Genomic DNA, 23199 nt, shown 5'->3' on the forward strand with positions numbered 1-23199 from the left:
TCCTCACTGTTCTCCCTGCAACAATCTTCTACAATTACAACAAAGGGAGGGGGTAGAGTGTGTCATTACAAACACATTTTGTATCTGCAGCACTGCTCTACTCCCCCTCCCCTTACACTGACAGTGCTGTGACATGAGAGCTGCAGCTGTGTTTGTATAATGGCAAAAAACCTCTGCTTTACTCCCCTCCTTTGCTTGTAATCAAAGTAGATGCTGGCAGAGAGACCAGTAAGGGATGCAGGACTGTGCGTCATTACATAAAAAAAAAGAAGCAGAGTCTGACATTTCTAGGGGCGTGTTTTTTTGTTTTTTTTTACCCCTGTATGACATCTCCCACTTAAGATTGGTTAACATCATGCAGGGGAAAAAATCAATGCTACTACCATTCCATGATGTGACCAGTTTAACATAATAAAACTGTTGAAAATCCCCCCTATAGATTATACACTGTACATGTTTCCTCTGTAAAGTCTTGTCAAATACAGACTGTATGGTTACAGAATAAATAACTGATCCCTGCTACCTCCTGACAAAAGCCATTAAAGGAACACTAAACCAAAGCAGTGGTGCCAATACCATTATACTATGCCTCTTCCATCCCGGCAAACACTTATACATTAAGTTTTCACAAATATTATCATTTTTGATTTATAGATATTGGAAATTGCTTTATTTTGTGCAGCCTTCCTTAGCAGTTTAGAAGTACCTAGTAAGTTAGCGTTTGGTGACATATCTTTATATAACTGATTAAGAACTATATGCAGTAGTAATATTGGCGATTAATGGCTACCTACGGAGCCTTATTGATCTGCAGTGCTTGCCATACAGCACATTATAAGGCAAGTTTCCCTAGAATAACTGGCGAATGCCCACACCATAACTTTTACGTTGGATTAGTGCTCCTTTTTAAGGTGAACATTTCCTATCACAGATATCAATCAGGCTTTCAAAAATCTTAATGCAATGTGTATGTAGAAGGTTAAATGACAAAGACTATGTACAGCTACTGGTCCACAACATGGAAGCTGTCAGTACTATAGCCTGTCGATATAAAATGTTAAGTATTCCTGTAATATCCCCACTCCCGTATGTACAGTTGGTGTGTGCAGAACTGCAACTTCCACGTCTTTTTCCATTTTGATGTTGGTGCTCCTCTGGTTTGTGGCAGAGTCTGTGTCAGTTATCAATGGAAAGCATAAAGTAGCAGCAAAATAGTGCAAATGCCGATAATAGAGCCCAAGATGAGAGAATCCCGGCGCTTCCGGAGGTTAATCCTCTGGATCAGACTATTCACTGCAGGAAAACGATCTGTAGAGCTGTAGTTAAGGACAGGAACGTAAAGCATGGATCAGGAAAGAGACAATAGTGTCCACAATAGATCATAATACATACATGCACGGATACAACAAATTTCAGTGACTTGACCACTAAGGTGAGGAGACACACAGACCTGAATCTAAAGGATCTGTCTTCAAAATAAGGTACTGTTATGTCTACGTCTTTTATTGCAGGTCAGTGCTATCTAAGGGCAAGGTATTGAGCCGAGCAGAATGAAGCACAGCCATAACAGTACGTGCGGAGATGTGTCCGAGTAAAAACCGAAGAACCTCATCTTCCAGCATTTGTGCCCTATCTGGTGATGCTGCAGCAGCCTTTGATCAGCTTTAAATAGGGGTCGTGACTGCCATCACCCCACCAGGTGAGCCCACTCTGATCTGCTCTATTCTTGGTTTACCGGGTAAGGCCTCTTTCACACTTCCGTCTACTGGCGGGCGTCGTATTGCGTTGTTGTGACGTATCGACGGACGTCGTGCAAATAGTGAAAAACGTGTGTAACACATCCAGTGTTTTTACGGATGCGTTACACACGTTGTTGCTGAAATTTCGAGAGAGAGACACTTTTCCCCGGGTTGGAATATGCTTCCAGGCATGCTCAGAAGTAAAAACTGCATCCGTCACTGGATTCCTGCGTTTCACAGTGTGCGCAGGATCCAGTGTCCATAGGCTCCCATTCTGTGGAACCACGTATGCAGCAGGAGGCGTCAGGGGAATGTTTTTCCACTGCAGACAAAAATGTTTCATGGAACGTTTTTTGGAAAAGACGGCCCGTCAAATTCCGCAGGATCCAGTGCACGACGGACGAAACGTGTGGCCACCCGTCGCTAATACAAGTCTATGAGAAAATGCAGGATTCGGTTTTCTCAAAAAACGACGTATCTCGACGGGACTACAAAGACGGAAGTGTGAAAGAGGCCTAAGACCCTACTGCGCTTTTGGTCTTTCCTGTTTTCATTTATTCTTGACTAGACAGAGATGCACTTTGCTTTCTAAGTCTCAGGACTAATTTTCACACTGCATACATTTAGATATAAAGTAGTTTTCACAAAATTTGGCTACAAATACATATGATCTGTGCCAATCCCTCCACTGGGAATCCTACCAGTGGTGCTTGCTCCAGCTCAGTGAGGTTGCAATGACGTCACATCTATCAGATACCTGACCCGACAGCAAATCAGTGGCCAAGTCACTGAATAGATAAGGTCACTTTCAGTCCCAACAGAGACTACTTGAGCAATAGGCGATTAGAATCAAAACACTTGTTTCTTTATTTTATAATGCTCCCTTCTCCAGATGAGCAAGAAGATTTGTAGGACCCCGAGACCAGTGAACATGTCAATAGTCCATGGTCCAAAGACTAGAGTTGAGCGAATTTGTTCGGGTTCCCTCTTATTTGGCAAGCTATAGCACTCACCGAATAAGCTGCAGAGGGAACCCGGCTTCCTGGATCGTGCCGGACGATCAGCACTGCAGCTGCATGTGTCGCGGCTGTGTGACAGTCATGACACATGCATGGAGGGCTTGTTTGTTGGGCTTTCCATACAGCCGCAACACATGCAGCTGCAGCGCTGATCAGCTGATCGGCCGGCACGATCCAGGAAGCCGGGTTCCCTCTGCAGCTTATTCGGTGAGCGCTATAGCTTGCCGAATAAGAGGGAACCTGGACAAATTTGCTCAAGTCTACCAAGGACCAGAGCTCTGTGAACCTCCTACCAGTCACATCCCCTGCGCCCCTTCTGATCACTACACATGGCACAACATCATGTGTCAATGATAAGGCACAGTGTCTACTAATTAGAAGAGGAGCTGGCAGGTAGAAGGTTTGCAGGGCTCTAGTCCGGCGGCCACAGACTAGCAGCATGTAAGCTGCACCAGGGTCGTGCAAATCTTTTTGCTCAATTCTAGTCTCTTTTCTCTGGTAAAGCTTGAAATGCTGTGAATGTTGGTATCATTTTTTACACAATCAGTTCTTGACTGGAGGGGCTCTTTAATGTCCCCTTTTCTGGGTCACGATTGTTTTTTATGTACAATATATGTTATATTTAATTTGTTGTAGCGGACAATGCAGACTTTCCCATCTATACAGCTGCACACAAACAACAAATGGAAACAAATACATTTTTACCCCTCATTAAACACACAAATGAAAAAAATGCAACTATGCTCATGTTCTGCTCCAGCGTTGCTTATCAGCCCACTACATCCCCCTAATAGCGATGTCAGGGAACTAAAAGGGAACAACGGCGTAGTGGGAAAAAACCCTCGCTGGTTACTGTTCAGTACACTTTCCCATTACCAGCCCAGGAGAGGTGTCAGCGAGACAGCTGCTGAAACATTAAGACTTTTCCTGGATCTACTCTCATTACCATATTCTGTAGTAATTAAACCTATGACTCCTAAAGTCTCAATGGATCAGTCCGCTCATCTGTCACCAAGGAGAAAAAAAAAATAGTGACAGCACCTCTGATGGGAACATCTGAAATAATATTCTTATAATAAGCTCAAGTCCGTATTTAGCAGGGCACGGGTCTGAGGATAAATCTCTACGCTTGGACATATGTACACTAAGTTTAGTTACACATTCTTAATTGGATTAAGGTTTGGCTTGGATTCTGGACATTGGAAAGCGTTACAACCCACTGCAGTCTACTTACTTTGGCTTTATGTTTGGGGTAATGTCCTCTTTAAAAAACAAATCTCTAAATTCTCTTGTGGACTGCAGAATGTTTTTACATCCAGAAGATGTAAAGTTCCACTATAATGACACAAGCAAATATTTCTGTGGACCTCAGTACTTCTGACCTGTAGTACACTAATATCTATTGCAATATTTTTTTCCATTCTGATCCTGAAATTATATACAATATGATATACACCATTTTCTATAAAATCTATTTAAGGGTATGTGCACACGTTGCGGATTCTCTGCGGATCCACAGCGTTTTTTGAGGTGCAGAAACGCTGCAGATCCGCAATTGATTTACAGTACAATGTAAATCAATGAGAAAAAAATGCTGTGCACACTTTGCGGAAAATCCGCTGCGGAAACGCTGCGGTTTAAAAGAAGTAGCATGTCACTTCTTTTTGGTGAATCTGCAGCGTTTTTGTACCCACTCCATTAAAGAAAACCGCAGGGGTAAAAACCGCAGCAAATCCGCAGCAAAAAAACGCTGCAGAACCGCACAAAAAACCGCAGGTGTGTTTTCTGCCAGGAGAGGCAGAATCCGCACCAGAAATTCCTAAGCCTAATCCGCAACGTGTGCACATAGCCTAAGGCTATATGCACACGTTGCAGATTTGACTGTGGAATTTTCTGTGCAGATTCTGCATTTTTTGGCAGAAAACGCAGGTCAGAATCTGCGCCTTTTTTTTAAATGTGCACACGTTGCAGATTTTTTGTGCTGATTTCTTCCTTTTTTTACCCCTGCAGATTTCTATTATGGAATGGGTGCAGAAACGCAGCAGATCTGCAAAAAGAAGTGACATTGTCCTTTTTTGAATCTGCTGCGTTTTCTGCACCATTAGCACAGCATTTTTTTTTGCCATTGATTTACATTGTACTGCAAATCACTTGCGGATCTGCAGTGTTTCTGCGCGGAAAAAAAAGCTGCAGATCTGCAGGAAATCTGCAACGTGTGCACATACCCTAAAGGGTATGTGCACACGTTGCTGATTGGCCTGTGGAATTTTCTGCACAGAATCTGCATCTCTTTGCAGAAAACGCAGGCCAAAATGCTTGCGGATTTAATGCGGAATTGATGCGGCTTTCTTGCAGATTACTTGCGAATTTGTTGTGGATTGTCATGTGTTTTTTGATGTGTGGATTTGCCTTACTCAATGTATAGTCAATGGGTGCAGAAACGCTCTGTTTCCACGCAAAGAATTGACATGCTGCAGAAAAAACCGCAGCGAATCCGCGCAGATTTTTCTGCAGCATGTGCACAGCAATTCTCAAATTCCCATTGACTATCATTGTTATTGTACTACACTGTGGATTTGATGCAATTCCGCACGTTAAAAAAACGCTGTGGAAAGGCATCAAAATCTGCAACGTGTGCACATAGCCAAATTGTTACAATTTTTCTTGTTCTGCATACCCAATCATCTCTGCAATCAAAACAGCAGCATACCCGACTATAACAACACTTATAAGAAGAGAACTCTCTCATTAATGATTATTAATGTCTGCGGTTACCATTTAGTCAAAATAATTGTTATTTATATGGCAGAATATTGTAAAATTGTATACGACACCCACGGAATACGATCTAGTAGAGAAGCACAGCAAATAGTGAGAAACGGACGTGAAGTGTAACGATACATAATGTATATTACTTTCTACAGGGCGGATAACCTTTATATAGATATGTTATAGTTGTGGTCAATAACATTCCCGCTGACAATGCAATTTGTCAAACTGCTTACTAACACTTTAAAGGAAAACAACCCCCTGAGGACTGATTTTCCTTCCATCATACGGGAGGGACTAAGCGAGCAATAGAAAAGAGAAAGACTGCAGAAAGTTTTCATAGAAGAGCGTCTATATCTAAACTAGGTAAAAGTAAGATATATATTAACAGCAGGCATGAATTTTACTAAATATTTGACTTTTTTTCAGACTATAAAGTTCTCTGTCTTAAAATGAGACTAGAAATTAACATCTTCAAATTTCATGTGCCAATTTTGTAGGAAAAGTGATTCGGTCAACTGTGACCAACTAGCAGGAGAAGAGCTCGAGTGTGACCCCCGATTACACCCATGATTCAGTCAGCGGTGCTATTAAATATGGATTACATGGCAGTACTGACACAAGGGAATGAGCAGGAGTGACTGCAGTTACCTAATGCTCAGAAAATGAATGTACAATGGGAAGTGTCCCAAACAACCAAGAGCATTGAGTCCCCAAAAGCAAACCCTACCAAAACCCAAAGTGTGCGGCCTTTGGACTGTTGAGTAGACATATCATGACATGAAGCTAGAAACGAAAACCCGCAGAAGCTGTGTATCATTGCTGGTGGATAAGACACTAGTAATCAAGTATATAACTCGCACTTAGAGTTCTACTTTAACATGGTTGTTAGTCAGCTGTAAAAATCTGCATATTTATAGCTATAACCAAGCTGTTAAGGATACTCGCCAAGGTGTTCACCCGGCTTTGTATGGATTTCAGCATTCCTCTCTGAGATGTCATGTTTTCTTTCGTAGCCATTGCAATGCTGCAAAGGTTTAAAAAAAAAAAAAAAAGTTTAGATTTCATAATGGAATTATTAACACAGCAGGAAAGAGGCAATCATGTGAAAACATTTCACTTTTCAGACAGATTTTTGCAATATGTAATAGTATTATTTGAGGAGGAGTAACATATGCCAGGTTTTGCCTTTTGGCAGACATAGTCTTGCACATATATAGATGATTGGGGTTAGGGTGCTTACATTACGCCACATTTACATGTTCAATATTTGCTCAGTATTTTACATCAGTATTTGTAGCCAAAACCAGGAGTGGGTGATAAATACAGAAGTGGTGACGAGTTTCTATTATACTTTTCCTCTGATTGTTCCACTCATGATTTTGGCTTACAAATACTGATGTAAAATACTGACCAAGTACTGAACATCCCCTAACCGGTCTGCAACAGAATTGGGATAGTAGTGCACAAGCATGGAGGCCTCACAACCCTTCCCCTGGAGGTGGAAGCCTCCTCGTCCACAGACCACAAAAAAATCCATGGACACTTGAACAGTCCCATAGGCTATAATGGGTACCTACGATCTCTGAGAAAACAGAGGTCTGAAGGAGGCCCAAGTAGAATTGTGATTTTTTTTTTTTGTTGCAGGCATTTTCAGCTGGTCAGTGGCAAAGCAGTAAAGGGAAGGGCCTGTGAAAAATCTGCATTGGCACGTAGAGGAGTTGCTATAGACTAAGGATCAGACACACAAACACTAGCTATACTGCTCAGGTAAGATCAGTAGTAGTCTTACTCATTTTCTAACAATACCAGGGGATAATTGAGTTTTATTGTGCACTGTATCAATACAATAACATGAATATTACAAAATAAAAATAAACTGACATTGTGTCAAATTGTTAGTACATTTTATCACGGTTTCTACATTTGTCATTCTATTAAAGGAAATCTGTCAGTGGTTTTTCCTATGTAATATGAGAGCGGCAGGATAGAGGTGCAGAGACCCTTATTCCAGTGATGTGTCACTTGCTGTAGTTTTGATGAAAGTTTTCTCCTCTGCAGATCCAGCAGTTCTCTGAATGCTGATCTCTGTATAACCGCTGCCCACACTGCTGATTGGCAGCTTTCTGTGTACGCTGTGCATAGGCAGAAAGCTGACATGGTGAAGGCAGGGTTCCACAGAGCAGGGATGGACTACAAGGCAACTAGTCCTCTAGTGAATCTCCTGCTGTTAAAACACTGATTTTATTGAAACTGCAGCAAGTAGCCTAAAAAGCAACACATTGCTAGAATCAGGTTGACGGCCTTTACATCATGCTGCTCTCAGATTACATAGCAAAAACCTGATATCAGATTGCCTTTAACGTCTCATAAAGGAATAAGCATAAAGTTATTTAGAAAATACTTTATTTTGTACTAGTAAGCCAGCGTTTTAGTTACTTGTGCTCCTTTGCTTCAAGGTAATTACTGGGTTTAGCTCTCTTAGCATATCACAGTACAACCATGTATAACAAATGGTCTACATATAGGTATAATTTCTCTTGTACAAGCGCTGCTTAATTACCACTCCAGGGAATATTTAGTGCTATGCATGTTGCTAGCAGGCTGCATGTACTTCAATTACATGCCAGGACAAGTTGCCATGTCTAAGACTGGCCATATTTGCAGCCACGCTCTTCCAGTATAATAAATGACCTAAATCCAATGTGTTCCTGACTTCTTCCACTGGCCAGCAGTAATTCTGGCAGCGAATCTCCGCAGTGTCCCCAGACTCATTACAGCAGTTATCATTGTAGCTGCACAGGTCGGCCGGCTTGGATGCAGAGAGCTGCTGGCTGCTGTAAAGAGCACCCCAGGGACACAATTATAAAACCTCATTAGGAATATATCCTGGGAGTGAGTGCTTTTAACATCTGAAAAAGCAGAGCTCAATAAGTAAAGCAGGCAAATGCGTGAAGCTTTCAAGCCTGTACATTGTGAAGAGGATAGCTTTACGTTCTGCAAGAAAAAAAAAAGTGCAACTTTTCATCAAAAAGGAATTACTGAAGAAAGGGATGTGTTGGGAGCGGAGCAGTATTGTGCAGAATCACTAATCAGCTATCAGAATTCCTGCCCGTATGTCATGCTGCACAACGCGCACACATTTTCCCTGGCCACTTAGTCTCCTCACTGTCTACACATTGGGGAATCACATTTTTAAAGTGTATTACTCCTCAGCCTGAATGCCGCAGACTGACAGGTGTTGCCACTCAATGGTTCTTCCCAATATGCTTTTCAGGTGTATATCCGGCAACTAAAATGGGCAAATACAGCTCTGGCAAAAATTATAAGACCACTGCAAAATGTTCCGGTTGTCAGATTTTTCTCTTTATAGGAATATTTTTGAGAACAATGTAAATTGTTCTTGTATTCTATAAACTACTGACAACATGTCTCCGAAGTTCCAACCAATAAATTTTGTATTTATTTTCTGAAAATGAGAAATAGTCAAAACAACAAAAAATTACATTGCTTGCAGACCTCAAATAATGCAAAGAAAACAAGTTCATAATCATTTAGAGACAACAATACTAATGTTTTAACTCAGGAAGAGTACAGAAATCAATATTTTGTGGAATAACCATGATTATTAATCACAGCTTTGATGCGTCTTGGCATGCTTTCCACCAGTCTTTCACACTGCTTCTGGGTGACCTTATGCCACTCCTGGTACAAAAATGTAAGCAGTTCTTCTTTGTTGATGGCCTGCGACTATCCATCTTCCTCTTGATTACATTCCAGAGGTTTTCAATGGGGTTCAGGTCTGGAGATTGGGCTGGCCATGACAGGGATTTGATGTGGTGGTCCTTCATCTACACCTTGATTGACCTAGCTGTGTAGCATGGCGCATTGTCCTGTTGGAAAAACCAGTCCTCAGAGTTGAGGAACATTGCCTGAGCAGAAGGAATCAACTGTTTTTCCAGGATAACCTTGTATGCGGCTTGATTCATACGTCCTTCACAAAGAACAACCCGCCCAATTCCAGCCTTGCTGAAGCATCCTTCATTCACTTCCTTCAGACAGACCCAGGACGTCCAGGGAAGATGTGAGCCCTGCAGCCCATTAGCCATAGTCAGTAGCGCAGCTATTGAAGGGGGTCACCCCGGGCTACTGTAGACTGCAGGAGAATGCATTATCTCCCTGCGCTGCTACCCGGCTGATATGGGGCACCTGCAAGTTCAACTATATCGGCTGGAAGCCTACACAGTAGAAAGCACTGATGAGACCGGGAGAGTCACACTAGCCTTCTCCCATCATTCCCCCTGTGCGTCTGACGTCACTGACGCAGACACTAACAGCAGGTGAAGTGCTGTAGATAAGCCCTCAAAGATGGTAGCCGTAACTCGTATCGGCCAAACCTGGTGACAGATTCCCTTTAAAAAGAGTTGATACTGACTTTTAGGATTGCTACTTCTAGTAGGTGGCACTAGAGATCAAGACCTCTGTTATTTGCATATTTAATTTTCCAGAAAAGCACTGTACGGCATATAAGCCTCCTTACCCTGGCATGTCAGGCATTTCTCTCTCCATAAGGAGAAATGATTGTTAATAGATCACTGTGCACATACGCTGCCATTGTTTTCGGCAGCACATTTACTGTTTACAAAGAACAATGTGCTTCCAAGAACAATGGTTTTCAAGCAATCTTAATCATTTTACGAGAGGCACGATGCTTGTTGGGTGATTGGAAGCCTGTTTATTGCAATGGTGAATTCTTGATAATCAGCTGGTGTAAATGCAACCTTACTTTTCAGTTTATGAAGCTCATTCAGACACGATACATTTTTGGAGAATTTGTTTATGCCGATTCAGAAGCCAATTCCTATATAGTAGTTGATAGACACATCCTATTCATTTAAATGGGAGATGTACAACTTTTATGCTCTACCACTTAAAAATACGATATATGAAAGTGAAAAAGACAAGACCCTGTGGAATGTCAGTTCCATATTGAACCCTAACCCAAAAGCCACAAACAAACGCATATCATGAATCTTACCTTATAGTTTCTTCTATAAGACGATCAGAACTGCAAAATAAAACAAAAAATTATTAATCATCATTATTATTCATTTAGACAATTAGCTTGATCCCTTCCTTTAACCTCTCAGACGGGCTCCAGACAGGTCTTATTAGGGCTCGTTTACACGACAGAGCGAAGTCCGTGGAAAAAAAAACTGATCGCACTTACAACAATGTTATTCAATGGGGCTGTGCTGATCAGAGATTTTTTTTTCACTGACAATCTGATTGTGAAAAAAAATCCTAGTATGCACTAGTGTCTTCCATAACTCGCCCATTCAAGTCTATGGGTGCATGAAAAAAAAAAATCAGATGAACTACGGAGCCACAGTATACCATCCAATTTTTATGCATACAAGGCAATTCTGTAACAGGAGACTGTAAATGGTTTAAAATGATTAATAGCTGCTGTAAAAAAGAAAAACGGACTGTACGAGAACTGCACACGGATGAGTTAGGAAAAAGTGTCCCACTTTTCTGGATGAAACACAATTTTTTTTATACGCTCGTGTGAACCTACTCTCGTAGAAAGCTGTAAATGCAGCCCAAGGGAGCACGCAGAGGTATGACAGAGACAGTAATTATGTGAGACACTTGTGACACCTAAGTATGTCATATGGTAACTTAAGGGGGATAGTAATGGCAATCTAGACAGTCAGTAAAAAATGCAGAAAAGGCAAGAAGAAGAGAACTGATCAAAGGTCCAGGACCGAAGTAATATTAAAAATATTGTTTTACTACAAAAAACACTTTGTAAATATTTTTCCCAGCAATATACGCTCCTGAAGGATGATGATGGAACTCGATATTCTGATTCAAGGATGATTTTTATTTTAAACCTGAATACAACCGGTTTCGACTTCTTAGAGTCTTCCTCAGGTATAATGTCATGCATGTGAGAAAAGAATCAGGTCCTTGTATAAAAGCTAATAGGGTCGGCCATTATTACCTCTTGTGGTCGGGCATTCCAAAGTCTGACTGCTCTAACTGTAAAGAACCCTTTCCTATTTACCTGCCTGAATCGCCTCCACCACTAGTAATGAAATGGCCACTGATGCTTTGTAAGGTAATTGGGAAGAATAAGGCATGTATTTATACTGACCACACATGTACTTATACATAATAATTAGATAATAATTAGATTGCGTCTGAGACATCTTTTTCTAAGCTAAACATTTATTTATGAATGCCTTGTCAATGTGGTGTGTCCATTCACACGGACAGAATTATGTAGGGGCAGAGACAAAGGTTTCTAGGAATTGTCACTTGCTCAGCAGATCACTGTAGTTTAAATACAAACAGTGTTATATCAGCAGGAGATTATTACTACAGGACTAGGTGTTGTGTGCCACACAGTCCAGCTATTTGATGGCATGTTGACAATATACATTGCACATTGTGAGCGGGGTTATGCACAGCTCAGCATTCAGAGCACTGCTACATCTACAGCAGAGAAAACAGGGTTTTTATGAAAACTGCAGAGTAGCCCAGTAAGTGACACATCGCTGTAATCAGGCTCTCTGCCCCTACATCACGCTAGTCTCAGATTACATAGCAAAAACCTGCTGACACATTCCCTTTAATATCCATGCATATTTCAAGCAGCAGGGACAAGTCTAGATGTATTTTTGACCTTTACACGGATCCTGAGGGGGCCCTAAAGGCTGATGTCTTTTATATTGCTTGATCATCATATTGGCATTCAGATGCAGCAGTATGAACTTTGCCATTAAGTGGAAATATTGGCAGCCAGTAAAAAGGAAATATAGATTTAACTGCTTTTTACAAAGCTGAATTACACGAATGTAACAAAAATGTTTGTGCGTTATTATGAGCATCAATTACACCAGCGAACATGTGTAGTGAAGAAATGTAACTTCAGAGATATTGATGAGATTTGTTTTATGGCCTCTCCTAGCACCAAGGCTGCTGACAGCAAATAATCAAAGTGAGCAGAAACAATATGATGGCTCCCTACCGCACGAGTGTATTTAAGCCTCCTCCTTGTCAGGCCAGCAGTAGGTAAGCCTTTCCTATGTCATTTGCTATTCAGGAGCCCAGTGCAAAGCGATGAAAGTATGCAGGCAAGAGGCATTACTGAAAGTCATTACCATTAACCGCAATGGTTCCAGCCATGCCAGGAACAAATCTAATGGATTTGCTTACTCCTCTAAAGTAAAGGAATTAACATATGCAGCTGCAACAATAGGAACGCCATGCCTCTCACAACCTGCACTTAACCTTTGGGTGATGAGGAATTTTCCGAAACAATCCACCTAGGAACTAAATCATTAGATGTGTCCACAATAAATAATGCAATCTGGTAAGAAACCAAAATACACTGCTACAAGTTCTTCTCACTTTCCTAAAAATATGCTGAAGATTGCAAAAAATCTAGAAACTAAATGAATAAAGGAGACCTTTTTATGCATGCTCGTCCTGTCCAACTTTGCGTCACTCTAAGTGACTCCTTAAAGGGAACCTGTCACCCCCAAAATCGAAGGTGAGCTGCGGTTCTGGTCCGATGGGCTTCGCGGTCCGGTCTGGGGCCTCCCCTGGGTGAGTATAATATAACCTCTTTTTCTCATCGTTCAGGATACATCGGGGGCTTATCTACAGCATTACAGAATGCCTTATCTAGGTGCATATGGCCGATAATGATGCACGATAGAGCACAGTGATGCATCACTACGGTCAATGGCTCCATCAGTGCATACGTCCAAATCCATTTGGTGGGGGGTCAGACGTAAGCTCCAACTGACCCACTGAATGTAGGAGAAAATGCTATGTGAATTCACCCTAAGTTGTTGATATTTATTATTATAGAGCCATTTATTCCATGGCGCTTTAAATGTCAGGAGGGGTATACAAAATAAAATAAAAAAAAGTACAGTAATCTTAAACAATACAAGTCACGACTTTTTTTTTACAGGAGCAGAGAGGACCCTGCCTGCGAAGACACACAATCTACAAAGTTCATAATTATTTTATACCTGAGTTTTCGGCCTTGGCAAAAAGCAAATGAGCGTCCAGTGTTAACATGGGGGTCACTATTTGTGCAATTCTCGATTACTTGAAGATCATCTACAGTCATCTCTATAAAACAGTGCTCTATAACCGCTCTTGCACTACTACAACTCCCAGCATGCCCTAACAGCAGAAAGCTCAACTTTTTTATTTACATTATTGGACTAAATTGTAAGTGTAAGGAAAGTTAATAAACTTTGTCAAAGGGAATCTGTCACCAAATTAGAACTATCTAAACTATTAGGGTATGTGCACACGTTGCGGATTTTGCTGCGGATCCGCAGCGGGTTTGACGCTGTGGATTCGCAGCAGTTTTCCATGAGTTTACAGTACCATGTAAACCTATGGAAAACAAAATCCGCAGTGCACATGCTGCGGAAAAAAACGGGCGGAAACACTGCATTGTTTATTCCACAGCATGTTCATTCTTTGTGCGGATTCAGCAGCGGTTTACACCTGCTCCATAATAGGAATCCGCAGGTGTAAAACCGCAAGTGGAATCCACACAAAAACCGCATAAAATCCGCGGTAAATCCGCAGGTAAAATGCAGTGATTTTTACCTGCGGATTTCTCAAAACAGCTGCAGAAAAATCCGCAGAGATCCCATCTACATGTGCACATACCCTTAATATGGGCATACAGGTTATAGATTGCTGATAAAGTCATACCTGTATGTCTCATATCAGATACCTTGCTACTGAGAAATCATCTTTTATCCCTTTATATGACATTTTTCAGGCTCTGGTGCCAAGAAGATAACTGGTTCCAGAGCATGTTTTAAATGTAAGGGGCGTTACCAGTGTGACGTGACATGCTGCATGTCCACGATCAGAAACAGCAGCGTTTTGGAAGCAGCAAATTTTCACTGCGCCCAAAATGCTGCATTCTACATTGCAAGCACAGTGGATGGGATTTATAGCAATCTCATTGCCCAATGTGCTTCTATTTAATGCTGCGTACTCACCCAGGGTGCGGGTTTACAAGCCACCGCAGATCAATTTATGTAGCGGAAACTAGCATCTCAGCTGTGCATTTTCAACACTAGAATGTCATTACATGCGGTAAAGTTGCATGTACCTAAACATAAGTGTGGCAATTAGAAAGCAGCTTTTGGATACAGCGAAAATATGCTGCATCCAAAACTCTACTAATCCTAATCGTAGACACATAGCCTAATGGCTACCAGTGTGATGTGTAATGGTTACCAGTGTTATCTGCTCTCCTGATCCCACTGCAGAGCTGAGTGTAATTATACCCGACATGCAGGTTTCACTCAGCTTCTAGCTCACAGGCAGACAGTGTAGTAATATTGGTGCAATACAGCAGAATGTGCTTGGAAAAAGACCAATTTAATTTCTCCTGTTCTGTGTTAGTTACTTGTCTCACACTGGTAACTTCCCCTTCATGTAAACACACTCTGGAGGCAGAGTTATCCTCCAGGCAGCGTCCTCCCCATAGACTGGAAGATATATAAAGTGATAAAAGATGATTTCTCAGCAACAATCCATCTGATATGAGACACACAGGGAGAGGTTTTTTCAGCAGTCTATAACCTGTATGCCCATATTAATAGTTTAGATAGGTGAAAAGTGGTGACAGATTCTTCCCTTTAAAGCAAAATGTGTCTTCCACCATTTATCAAATGCATCACACTAGGATTTGCATTATCTGCAACTGCTCAATCTCTGCACTCACTGAAAAACAAAAGGGACAATGAAAGGAATGGTATCACACGCATCAGAAAAACTGTGGAAGGAGGAAGGGAAGTGCATGGATGCCTGTACAGACATGGATACAGAACATCTAAAGTGCTAGTAAATACTTTATTATACAATGTCGTTCTAGGGCTTGATTGAGAACAAGACTGCTCAGTTCCTTCAGTGCAAAATGTTAGTTATATTGCTCTAAATATTTTACTATGTAGAGTGAAGCTTGTATACATGATCTGAAAGGATCAGGCATGTAGACATTCAGCACATCTCACTCTCACCCCCACCTTCAAACATCTGCTGTAAAGGGATTGTTGAGAAACACCCACATTTATTAGATGGTTGTCCCAGGTCAAAGGAATGGAAAGCTACAAGATAAGCAATACTTACCCAATGAAGTTCAGCAGTTTGGTGGCAAAAGGCATCTTGTCTACATCATGTGACCTCTGCAGCGTTGTGCCATCTACCTTGGCATGACTGATGAGATCGCTGATTAGCAGCAGAGGTAAATGATGTAGACAGATCCCCTTTGCTACAGCTCTTTCAACAAAGACCTAAAAGGAGTAGTGTAAAGGTGGCATTGGGGTGGCATGGGATTCAACAAGAATACTTATTTTGTTTTTTAGAACAGTCACCATCAACCAAAGAAAAAGGAAATACAGTGGGGGAAATTAGTCTTTTATAAAGGTGACTATGCAAGACAGCTGTCTAATGCAGGTAACGAGTTAATTAGGAGCATCTAACTGGTCTGTAGGAGACAGAACTCATAATGGTTGGTAGGGGATCAAATACTTATTTCTCACTGCAAAATGCAAATAAATTTATGTAATTTATACAATGTGATTTTTTTAATTTTATTTTTGATATTCTATCTCTCAATTTTAAAATTAAGCTACACTTAAAATTATAGACTGTTCATGTCTTTGTCAGTGGGCAAACTTACAAAATAAGCAAGGCATCAAATACTTATTTCTTTCCCCCACTGTATATATGGAAGGAATACCGTAAGTATTATTCAGTTCTATTGTGATTCTATAATGAGAGGTCATTGATTCTCCAAATTTCCATGGCTAGCTAACCATGGCTGCCTCAGATTGCTACTACCAGTTACTAGGTAGGAGAAAGCTCAGGAGCAATACTGACTGACGAGAGAAAAATACAGCCCAGTGATGAAATAGCTTCTACAATAGATACGGTAAGTTTCTATTTTTGAAGAAAGATCAAAACTGAGTGATGCGCCTTTTGCATAGACATAGTCCGTCACCTGATCTTAATGAGACCGGCAAAACCATCAGTAATCATCTAATATTTATAGGCATCTAACACACTGACAGCACCATTATATAACCACTCTGTTTCTACTCACTAAAGTAGCCATCCACAGATGCAATGATTTAAAAGGCAAAATTCCTACGTGAATCCCTTCCAAGCACAATTAACACTTTATATAATCTGCAGTGACACCTCTGGAGCAAGATGATCTAACAATGTCAGACTCGCATACACTACGGCTGGGTAGTTTAATTGTACACCCCATTGCTCAAGACCGCTAAGGGTATGTGCACACGCTGCGGATTTTGCTGCAGATCTGCAGCTGTTTTCCAAGAGTTTACAGTACCATGTAAACCTATAGAAAACAAAAACCGCAGTGCACATGCTGCGGAAAAAACGCGCGGAAACGCAGCGGTTTACATTCTGCAGCATGTCAATTCTTTGTGCGGATTCCGCTGCGGTTTACACCTGCTCCTTAACAGGAATCCGCAGGTGTAAAACTGCAGCAAATCCGCAAGTAATCCGCAGTGCGGTTTACCTGCGGATTCACATAAACAGGTGCGAAAAAATCCACAGACATCCCACCTACGTGTGCACATACCCTTAATGGAACCATAACAACATGTGCATTCACTAATCCATGTATTCTCTCTGCCCAGCTGAGGACAGAGTAAAGTACTATAGTGTGCATGCGCTGGCGCTTTTTGGCCTTTCCCAGCTCATGTGCAGAACAATTTTGCTCTGTCCTCGGTAGGGCTGTACGCCCGTGAAGGAGCGCGATGGGGGACACTGCGGATAATCTAGGAAGCATCATCCACATGAAGCAGAGAAGGATGACGGCATCGCAAGAGAGGAGGCACTAAATTAAGACCAGCGCCGCTCATTGGACTGGACGGTCCCATAGGTGAGTATATTAAAACCTTTAGTTATTTTTTTTTACAGGTTCCTCGACTTGCAAGTTAGAATTACAGGTAACCTCTCAATGAAAGAAAAAAAGGAAGAATTTTATGGAAGACAGATAAATATTTTAAAAAGAAGGGCAGAATTGTAATCAAATATACAGTGGGTACAGAAAGTATTCAGACCCCTTTAAATTTTTCACTCTTTCATTGCAGCCATTAGGTACATTCAAAAAAGTTCATTTTTTTCATTAATGTACACTCTGCATCCTATCTTGACTGAAAAAAAAACAGAAAATGTAGAAATTTTTGCAAATTTAATAAAAAATATAAACTGAAATATAACCTGGTCATAAGTATTCAGACCCTTTGCTCAGTATTGAGGAGAAGCACCTTTTGAGCTAGTACAGCCATGAGTCTTCTTGGGAATGATGCAACAAGTTTTTTACACCTGGATCTGGGGATCCTCTGCCATTCTTCCTTGCAGATCCTCTCCAGTTCCGTCAGGTTGGATGGTGAACAGCCATTTTCAGTCTCTCCAGAGATGCTCAATTGGGTTTAGGTCAGTGCTCTGGCTGGGCCAGTAAAGAATGGTCACAGAGTTGTTCTGAAGCCACTCCTTTGTTATTTTAGCTGTGTGCTTAGGGTCATTGTCTTGTTGGAAGGTGAACCTTCAGCCAAGTCTGAGGTCCAGAGCACTCTAGAAAAGGTTTTCATCCAGGATATCTCTGTATTTGGCCGCATTCATGTTTCCTTCAATGGCAACCAGTCGTCCTGTCCCTGCAGCTGAAAAACACCCCCATAGCATGATGCTGCCACCACCATGTTTCACTGTTGGGATTGTATTAGGCAGGTGATGAGCAGTGCCTGGTTTTCTCCACACATACCACTTAGAATTATCCCCAAAAAGGTCTATCTTCATCTCATCAGACCAGAAAATCTTATTTCTCACAGTCTTCATGTGTTTTTAAGCAAACTCTATGTTGGCTTCAGTATGTCTTGCACTGAGGAAAGGCTTCCGTTGGGTCACTCTGCCATAAAGGCCAGACTGGGGGAGGGCTGCAGTGATAGTTGACTTTGTGGAACTTTCTACCATCTCCCTACTGCATCTCTAGAGCTCAGCCACAGTGATATTGGGGTTCTTCTTTACCTCTCTCACCAAGGCTCTTCTCCCACGATTGCTCAAAGTGTCTGGACGGTCAGGTCTAGGAAGACTTCTGGTGGTCCCAAACTTCTTCCATTTAAGGATTATGGAGGCCACTGTGCTCTTAGGAACCTTGAGTACTGCAGAAATTCTGATGTAACCTTGGCCAGATCTGTGCCTTGCCACAATTCGGTCTCTGAGCTCCTTGGCCAGATCCTTTGACCTCATGATTCTCATTTGGTCTGACATGCACTGTGAGCTGTAAGGTCTTATATAGACAGGTGTGCGCCTTTCCAAATCAAGTCCTATCAGTTTAACTAAACACAGCTGGACTCCAATGAAGGAGTAGAACCATCTCAAGGAGGATCACAAGGAAATGGACAGCATGTGACTTAAATATGAGTGTCTGAGCAGAGGGTCTGAATACTTATGACCATGTGATATTTCAGTTTTTCTTTTTTATTAAATTTGCAAAAATTTCTACATTTGTTTTTTTTTTTTTTTTCAGTCAAGATGGGGTGCAGAGTGTACATTAATGAGAAAAAATGAACTTTTTTTAATTTACCAAATGGCTGCAATGAAACAGAGTGAAAAATTTAAAGGGGTCTGAATACTTTCCGTACCCACTGTATGTTACAGCTTTGTTTTATGTAATACAAACATCTACAAAAATGTAAATATGTAAGAAAAAGAGCCTGTGTGATTGATAGCAGCAGCAATATTGATGCCATATTTAGATATTTATTAATTGTGCTTGCAAATATAATGTCAACGTATTCCACAGCACTATGCAGATATTGTCCCCATTGGGGATCACAATCTAAATTCCTGATCAATATATCTTTTGAGGAAATGAAAATCGCCGCAAACAAGGGAAGAACATACGAACTCCTTACAGGTCTTTGGTGGAAATTGAACCAAGGACCTCAGCGCTATAAGGTGCTAACCTCTGAGCCACCGTGATATTTACCATAATAGTACTGCTTGATTATAAGAATTCATTATTTTGATATGACAAAATTGTGAGGGTATGTGCACACATAGGAAAAGAGGTGTAGAATTTTCTGCACAAAATCCTTATCTCCTGGCAGAATCCGCAGCCGCGGATTTTGTGCGGTTTTTATGCGGAATTGCTGCGGATTTTTTGCAGATTTTGGCACTGTGGATTTTTAACATGGAGGAGTGCAAAAACGCTGCAGATGAGCACAAAAGAAGTGACATGCACTTCTTTGAAATCCGCAGCAATTCCGCACTGATTTTTCCGCACCGTCTGCACACCTGGTTTTTTTCCCCCATTAAATAACATTATACTGTGCATCACAGTGTGGATCTGCAGCGTTTCTGAGCGGAAAAATCCGCTGCGGATCCGCAGCAAATCCGCATCGTGTGCACATACCCTGAAGATGTGTAGTTAAAAAAAACACATGGTATGATCGTTCTAATACAGGCTAATAATTACTGGTCGATGTGTTTGGGTAAGCATTGCTGTTCTTACGCACAGGACAATTTTATATAATAATATCTATGTCCCAGTGCATGCGTCTCTGATGCAGGTAGGTTTGGCATAGTCCTCAGTCATCAAAGTTTGTGCTTTAGTTTTTATCAGCTGTCAGTGCTGTGTTCTTCACTGATGAAGCTGCATTATCACAGTGAAACTTGTCGGGTGAGCTAAGCTAATGTTTGTGCATTTTAGGTGTAAAGTTTTTCCTTGTGGAGAGCACCAAGTTCGCATATAGACTCTGTAAAGAGACAAACCAGACTCCTGTCAAAGTCCTCTCACTTGGCCAAGCAATTCTTCTGCTTTGCACTAATGAGGGACAAAATAGAGTTTCTGGTTCTGCTTACTATTCTTCCTACAACCCCTTGAAATGTCTTAACTGCTCATCCTGGAATATTCTGCTGCTGGGTATATGACTTCATTAACTCATTTTCACACTCTGCCCAATTTTTCATGACAGTATGACAAGTTACCTATTCATTCCGACTATACCTGCAGTTTCAATGCACTTTTCCTACTGCTCTGTTATCAGCTTTAAAGACAATTTGCACTCCTCTTCTGCATCTTAGAAAGCGGTTGTCACTTTATATTACCGGAGTCTATTTCCAGCTTCCCCTTAATACATTCTCCTTATAATCGGACAAGCCAATATGCATGATTTATCGAAGAGGGCCATTTGTAATGAAGAAAAATGATCGCAACATCTAAATCTTGTTTGCCATAAACTATTGTGCAGTTTCCAGAGCTGACACTTTAAAATGTACTGCAGCGTGTAAGGCTATGTGCATGTTGAGTATTTGCTTGCAGAAATTTCTGCAAGGTTTCTGCATCTCTGGGCAGGAAAACCGTATGTTTTTGGTGCATTTTTGCTGTGTTTTTTGTATGCGTTCTTGTATTCATTTTTGTACAGCAATGAATGCTTTTTTGAGCTAAATAAAGATATTAAAAAAAAGTTACCGTATGTGATGTAATTAATTGGTTTAACACCACCTTTTTCATGCTGATGCAGTGTGGCATCAGGGTCATGGGATTATGCTTGGTGTCAACAGCTGTCACTGACACCTAGCTCTAGGCTTAGTAATGAAAAGGTGAAAAAAAACACACCAGTATACAGGCAGAGATGCTTACCTGTTCAAGGCCTCCAACAATTGCACTAACCAAGGTACAGCGGTTCTGGTGTGTTTTTTTTTTGTTTAGAATAGTGGAGGCTTTTCCTCTTATGGTGTTTTTTTAATGAAAAGGTGTCAGCCCGACACCTTCATCACTAAGCCAATAAGAAAACACAAACACACACATTGTCATCAGCCTATATAGGAGTCTTAACAGAAGGAACGTACATAAGCTGTAACCAGAGAGCAACGGTTAATTTTAAAGAAAAAAAAAATTGTGTGGGCTCCCGTGTAATTTGAATAACAAGCAAAGGGAAAACCATCGGCTGAGGGCTGATGTTATATTCCTGGAAGGAGCTGATAGCCATAAAGGTTCACAGGCTATTTAATATCAGCTCACATCTGTTTTGCTTAGCTGCAGGCTCATGTTAATAGCCTAGGAAGGGGCCATGGATATTGGCCCCTCCCAGACGAAAAACATCAGCTCTTAGCTGCCCCAGAAAAGGAGCATCTATAAGATGCACCAAATCTGTCGCTTAGCCTCGCTCTTCCCACTTTGCCCTGTAGCGGTGGCATATAGGGTTCATATTTGTGGGGTTGATGTCACCTTTGTATTGTCAAGTGACATCAAGCCCATAGGTTAGTAATGGAGAGGCGTCTATAAGACACCTATCCATTAATTAATCCCATAGTGATATTGTATAAAAACACACACACCCAGAATAAAGTCCTTTTTTTGAAATAATGACAGACTCCTTTAATGAATCTTGATTAAACCATACTTATCGAAAGCCTAATCCACCGAAGCCAATGTCTCTGGCAACAAAAATAAAATAATAAACCACAATATACCTCACCTGTCCGCAGAGAAGGTAATCTATAATGTTCCACGACAATCCTGATTACTTTGAGAGCAGTCACTGATGTGACTGTTCTCAAAGACATCCGGTGATACACTGACACAGGAGGTAACCGCTCCTGCAGTGTATCACTGAGCTGCCTTGAGAGAGTTCACCGGAGTTCATCAGCTTCCGTGATCTCCCTTAAGGCACCACTGCTGTGTGAGAAAGTTCTACCACCGGGACTGTCGGTCATCTGACAGCATGATCCCACAGCTCTCTGACCGACTGTCTTACCGGAGCTCGTGTTACCGTCGATAAGAACCACTGCACCGGTGTTTCCCACGTGGTCACACAGATGACCGTGTGGGAAACTCCATAGGAAGCTGGTAAAACGCAAAACAAAAACTCAGCAAATCTGCAAACATTTTTACATCTGTGTTTTTTGCTGCGGATTCTGCTGACTGACTCAATTGAAATCAGTGTGTGAAAAACGCTTCAGAAACACACAAAGAATTGACATGCTGCAGAAAAAACACACTGCAAATACTTAAGGAAATGTACTGATCATGTGTACACACTTCAGGATTAGCTCGCATAAGGATTCCAGAGCGTACTGTACTGCATGACTTTATGATGCACAGAAAATGCACTTTATGACGTATGGATGTGAGATCTGACTGATCTTTTTGTAGGCTTTAGATGATTTTTTTCGTGTCAAACAGATTTGCCCATAAGGAGTATTTTGCCAAAATGTTTCACTGAAATATATAATATATAAACATATAATATATACACGCACTTTTCTTTTTTTTTTTCTCTCTACTTTTTTTTGTTTTGTTTGGCAGTGCACAGCAATTTTGGTGGATCAGCCAATCATCTTATGTGTATGGGTGGGGGGCCCTCCAAAGCCTCTCCTGACAGATAATGTTGGGGTGAGTAGTAGTCATCCTGCTGTATTTTCAGCATCCGATCCTTTTGTTAAGCCGCTGTAAGACGTGTGGCAGTGCCTCTGTGATAGAGACCACAGTAGCGCGTGGCCAAGCCGAGTGTTTCTGTTGGGAGTCAAGAAAGAGCTGTTAACCGAATAATTGTTTGGGGTCAGCATTACAG

The 23199-nt window shown here is 41.3% G+C and overlaps 1 protein-coding gene across 2 annotated transcripts in view; it reads right to left on the reverse strand.

Annotated features, from left to right (window-relative positions):
• Window positions 1–315: 315 nt before the first annotated feature.
• The window catches only part of GOSR1 (golgi SNAP receptor complex member 1), a 76576-nt gene continuing 53692 nt past the window's right edge, over window positions 316–23199 (reverse strand). The window contains exons 7-9 of one of the 2 annotated variants that reach the window (XM_077294275.1): window positions 10566–10595; window positions 6472–6554; window positions 316–1308 (exon numbers count right to left, since the gene is read on the reverse strand). In XM_077294275.1, coding sequence (XP_077150390.1) covers window positions 1184–1308; window positions 6472–6554; window positions 10566–10595 — 238 coding nt within the window. In that variant the 3' untranslated portion in view covers window positions 316–1183. The remainder of the gene's footprint in view (window positions 1309–6471; window positions 6555–10565; window positions 10596–23199) is intronic. The other variant, XM_077294277.1, reaches the window with a different exon arrangement.

The sequence above is a fragment of the Ranitomeya variabilis genome, chromosome 3, assembly GCF_051348905.1.
Source record: "Ranitomeya variabilis isolate aRanVar5 chromosome 3, aRanVar5.hap1, whole genome shotgun sequence".
Classification (NCBI taxonomy): Eukaryota; Metazoa; Chordata; class Amphibia; order Anura; family Dendrobatidae; genus Ranitomeya; species Ranitomeya variabilis.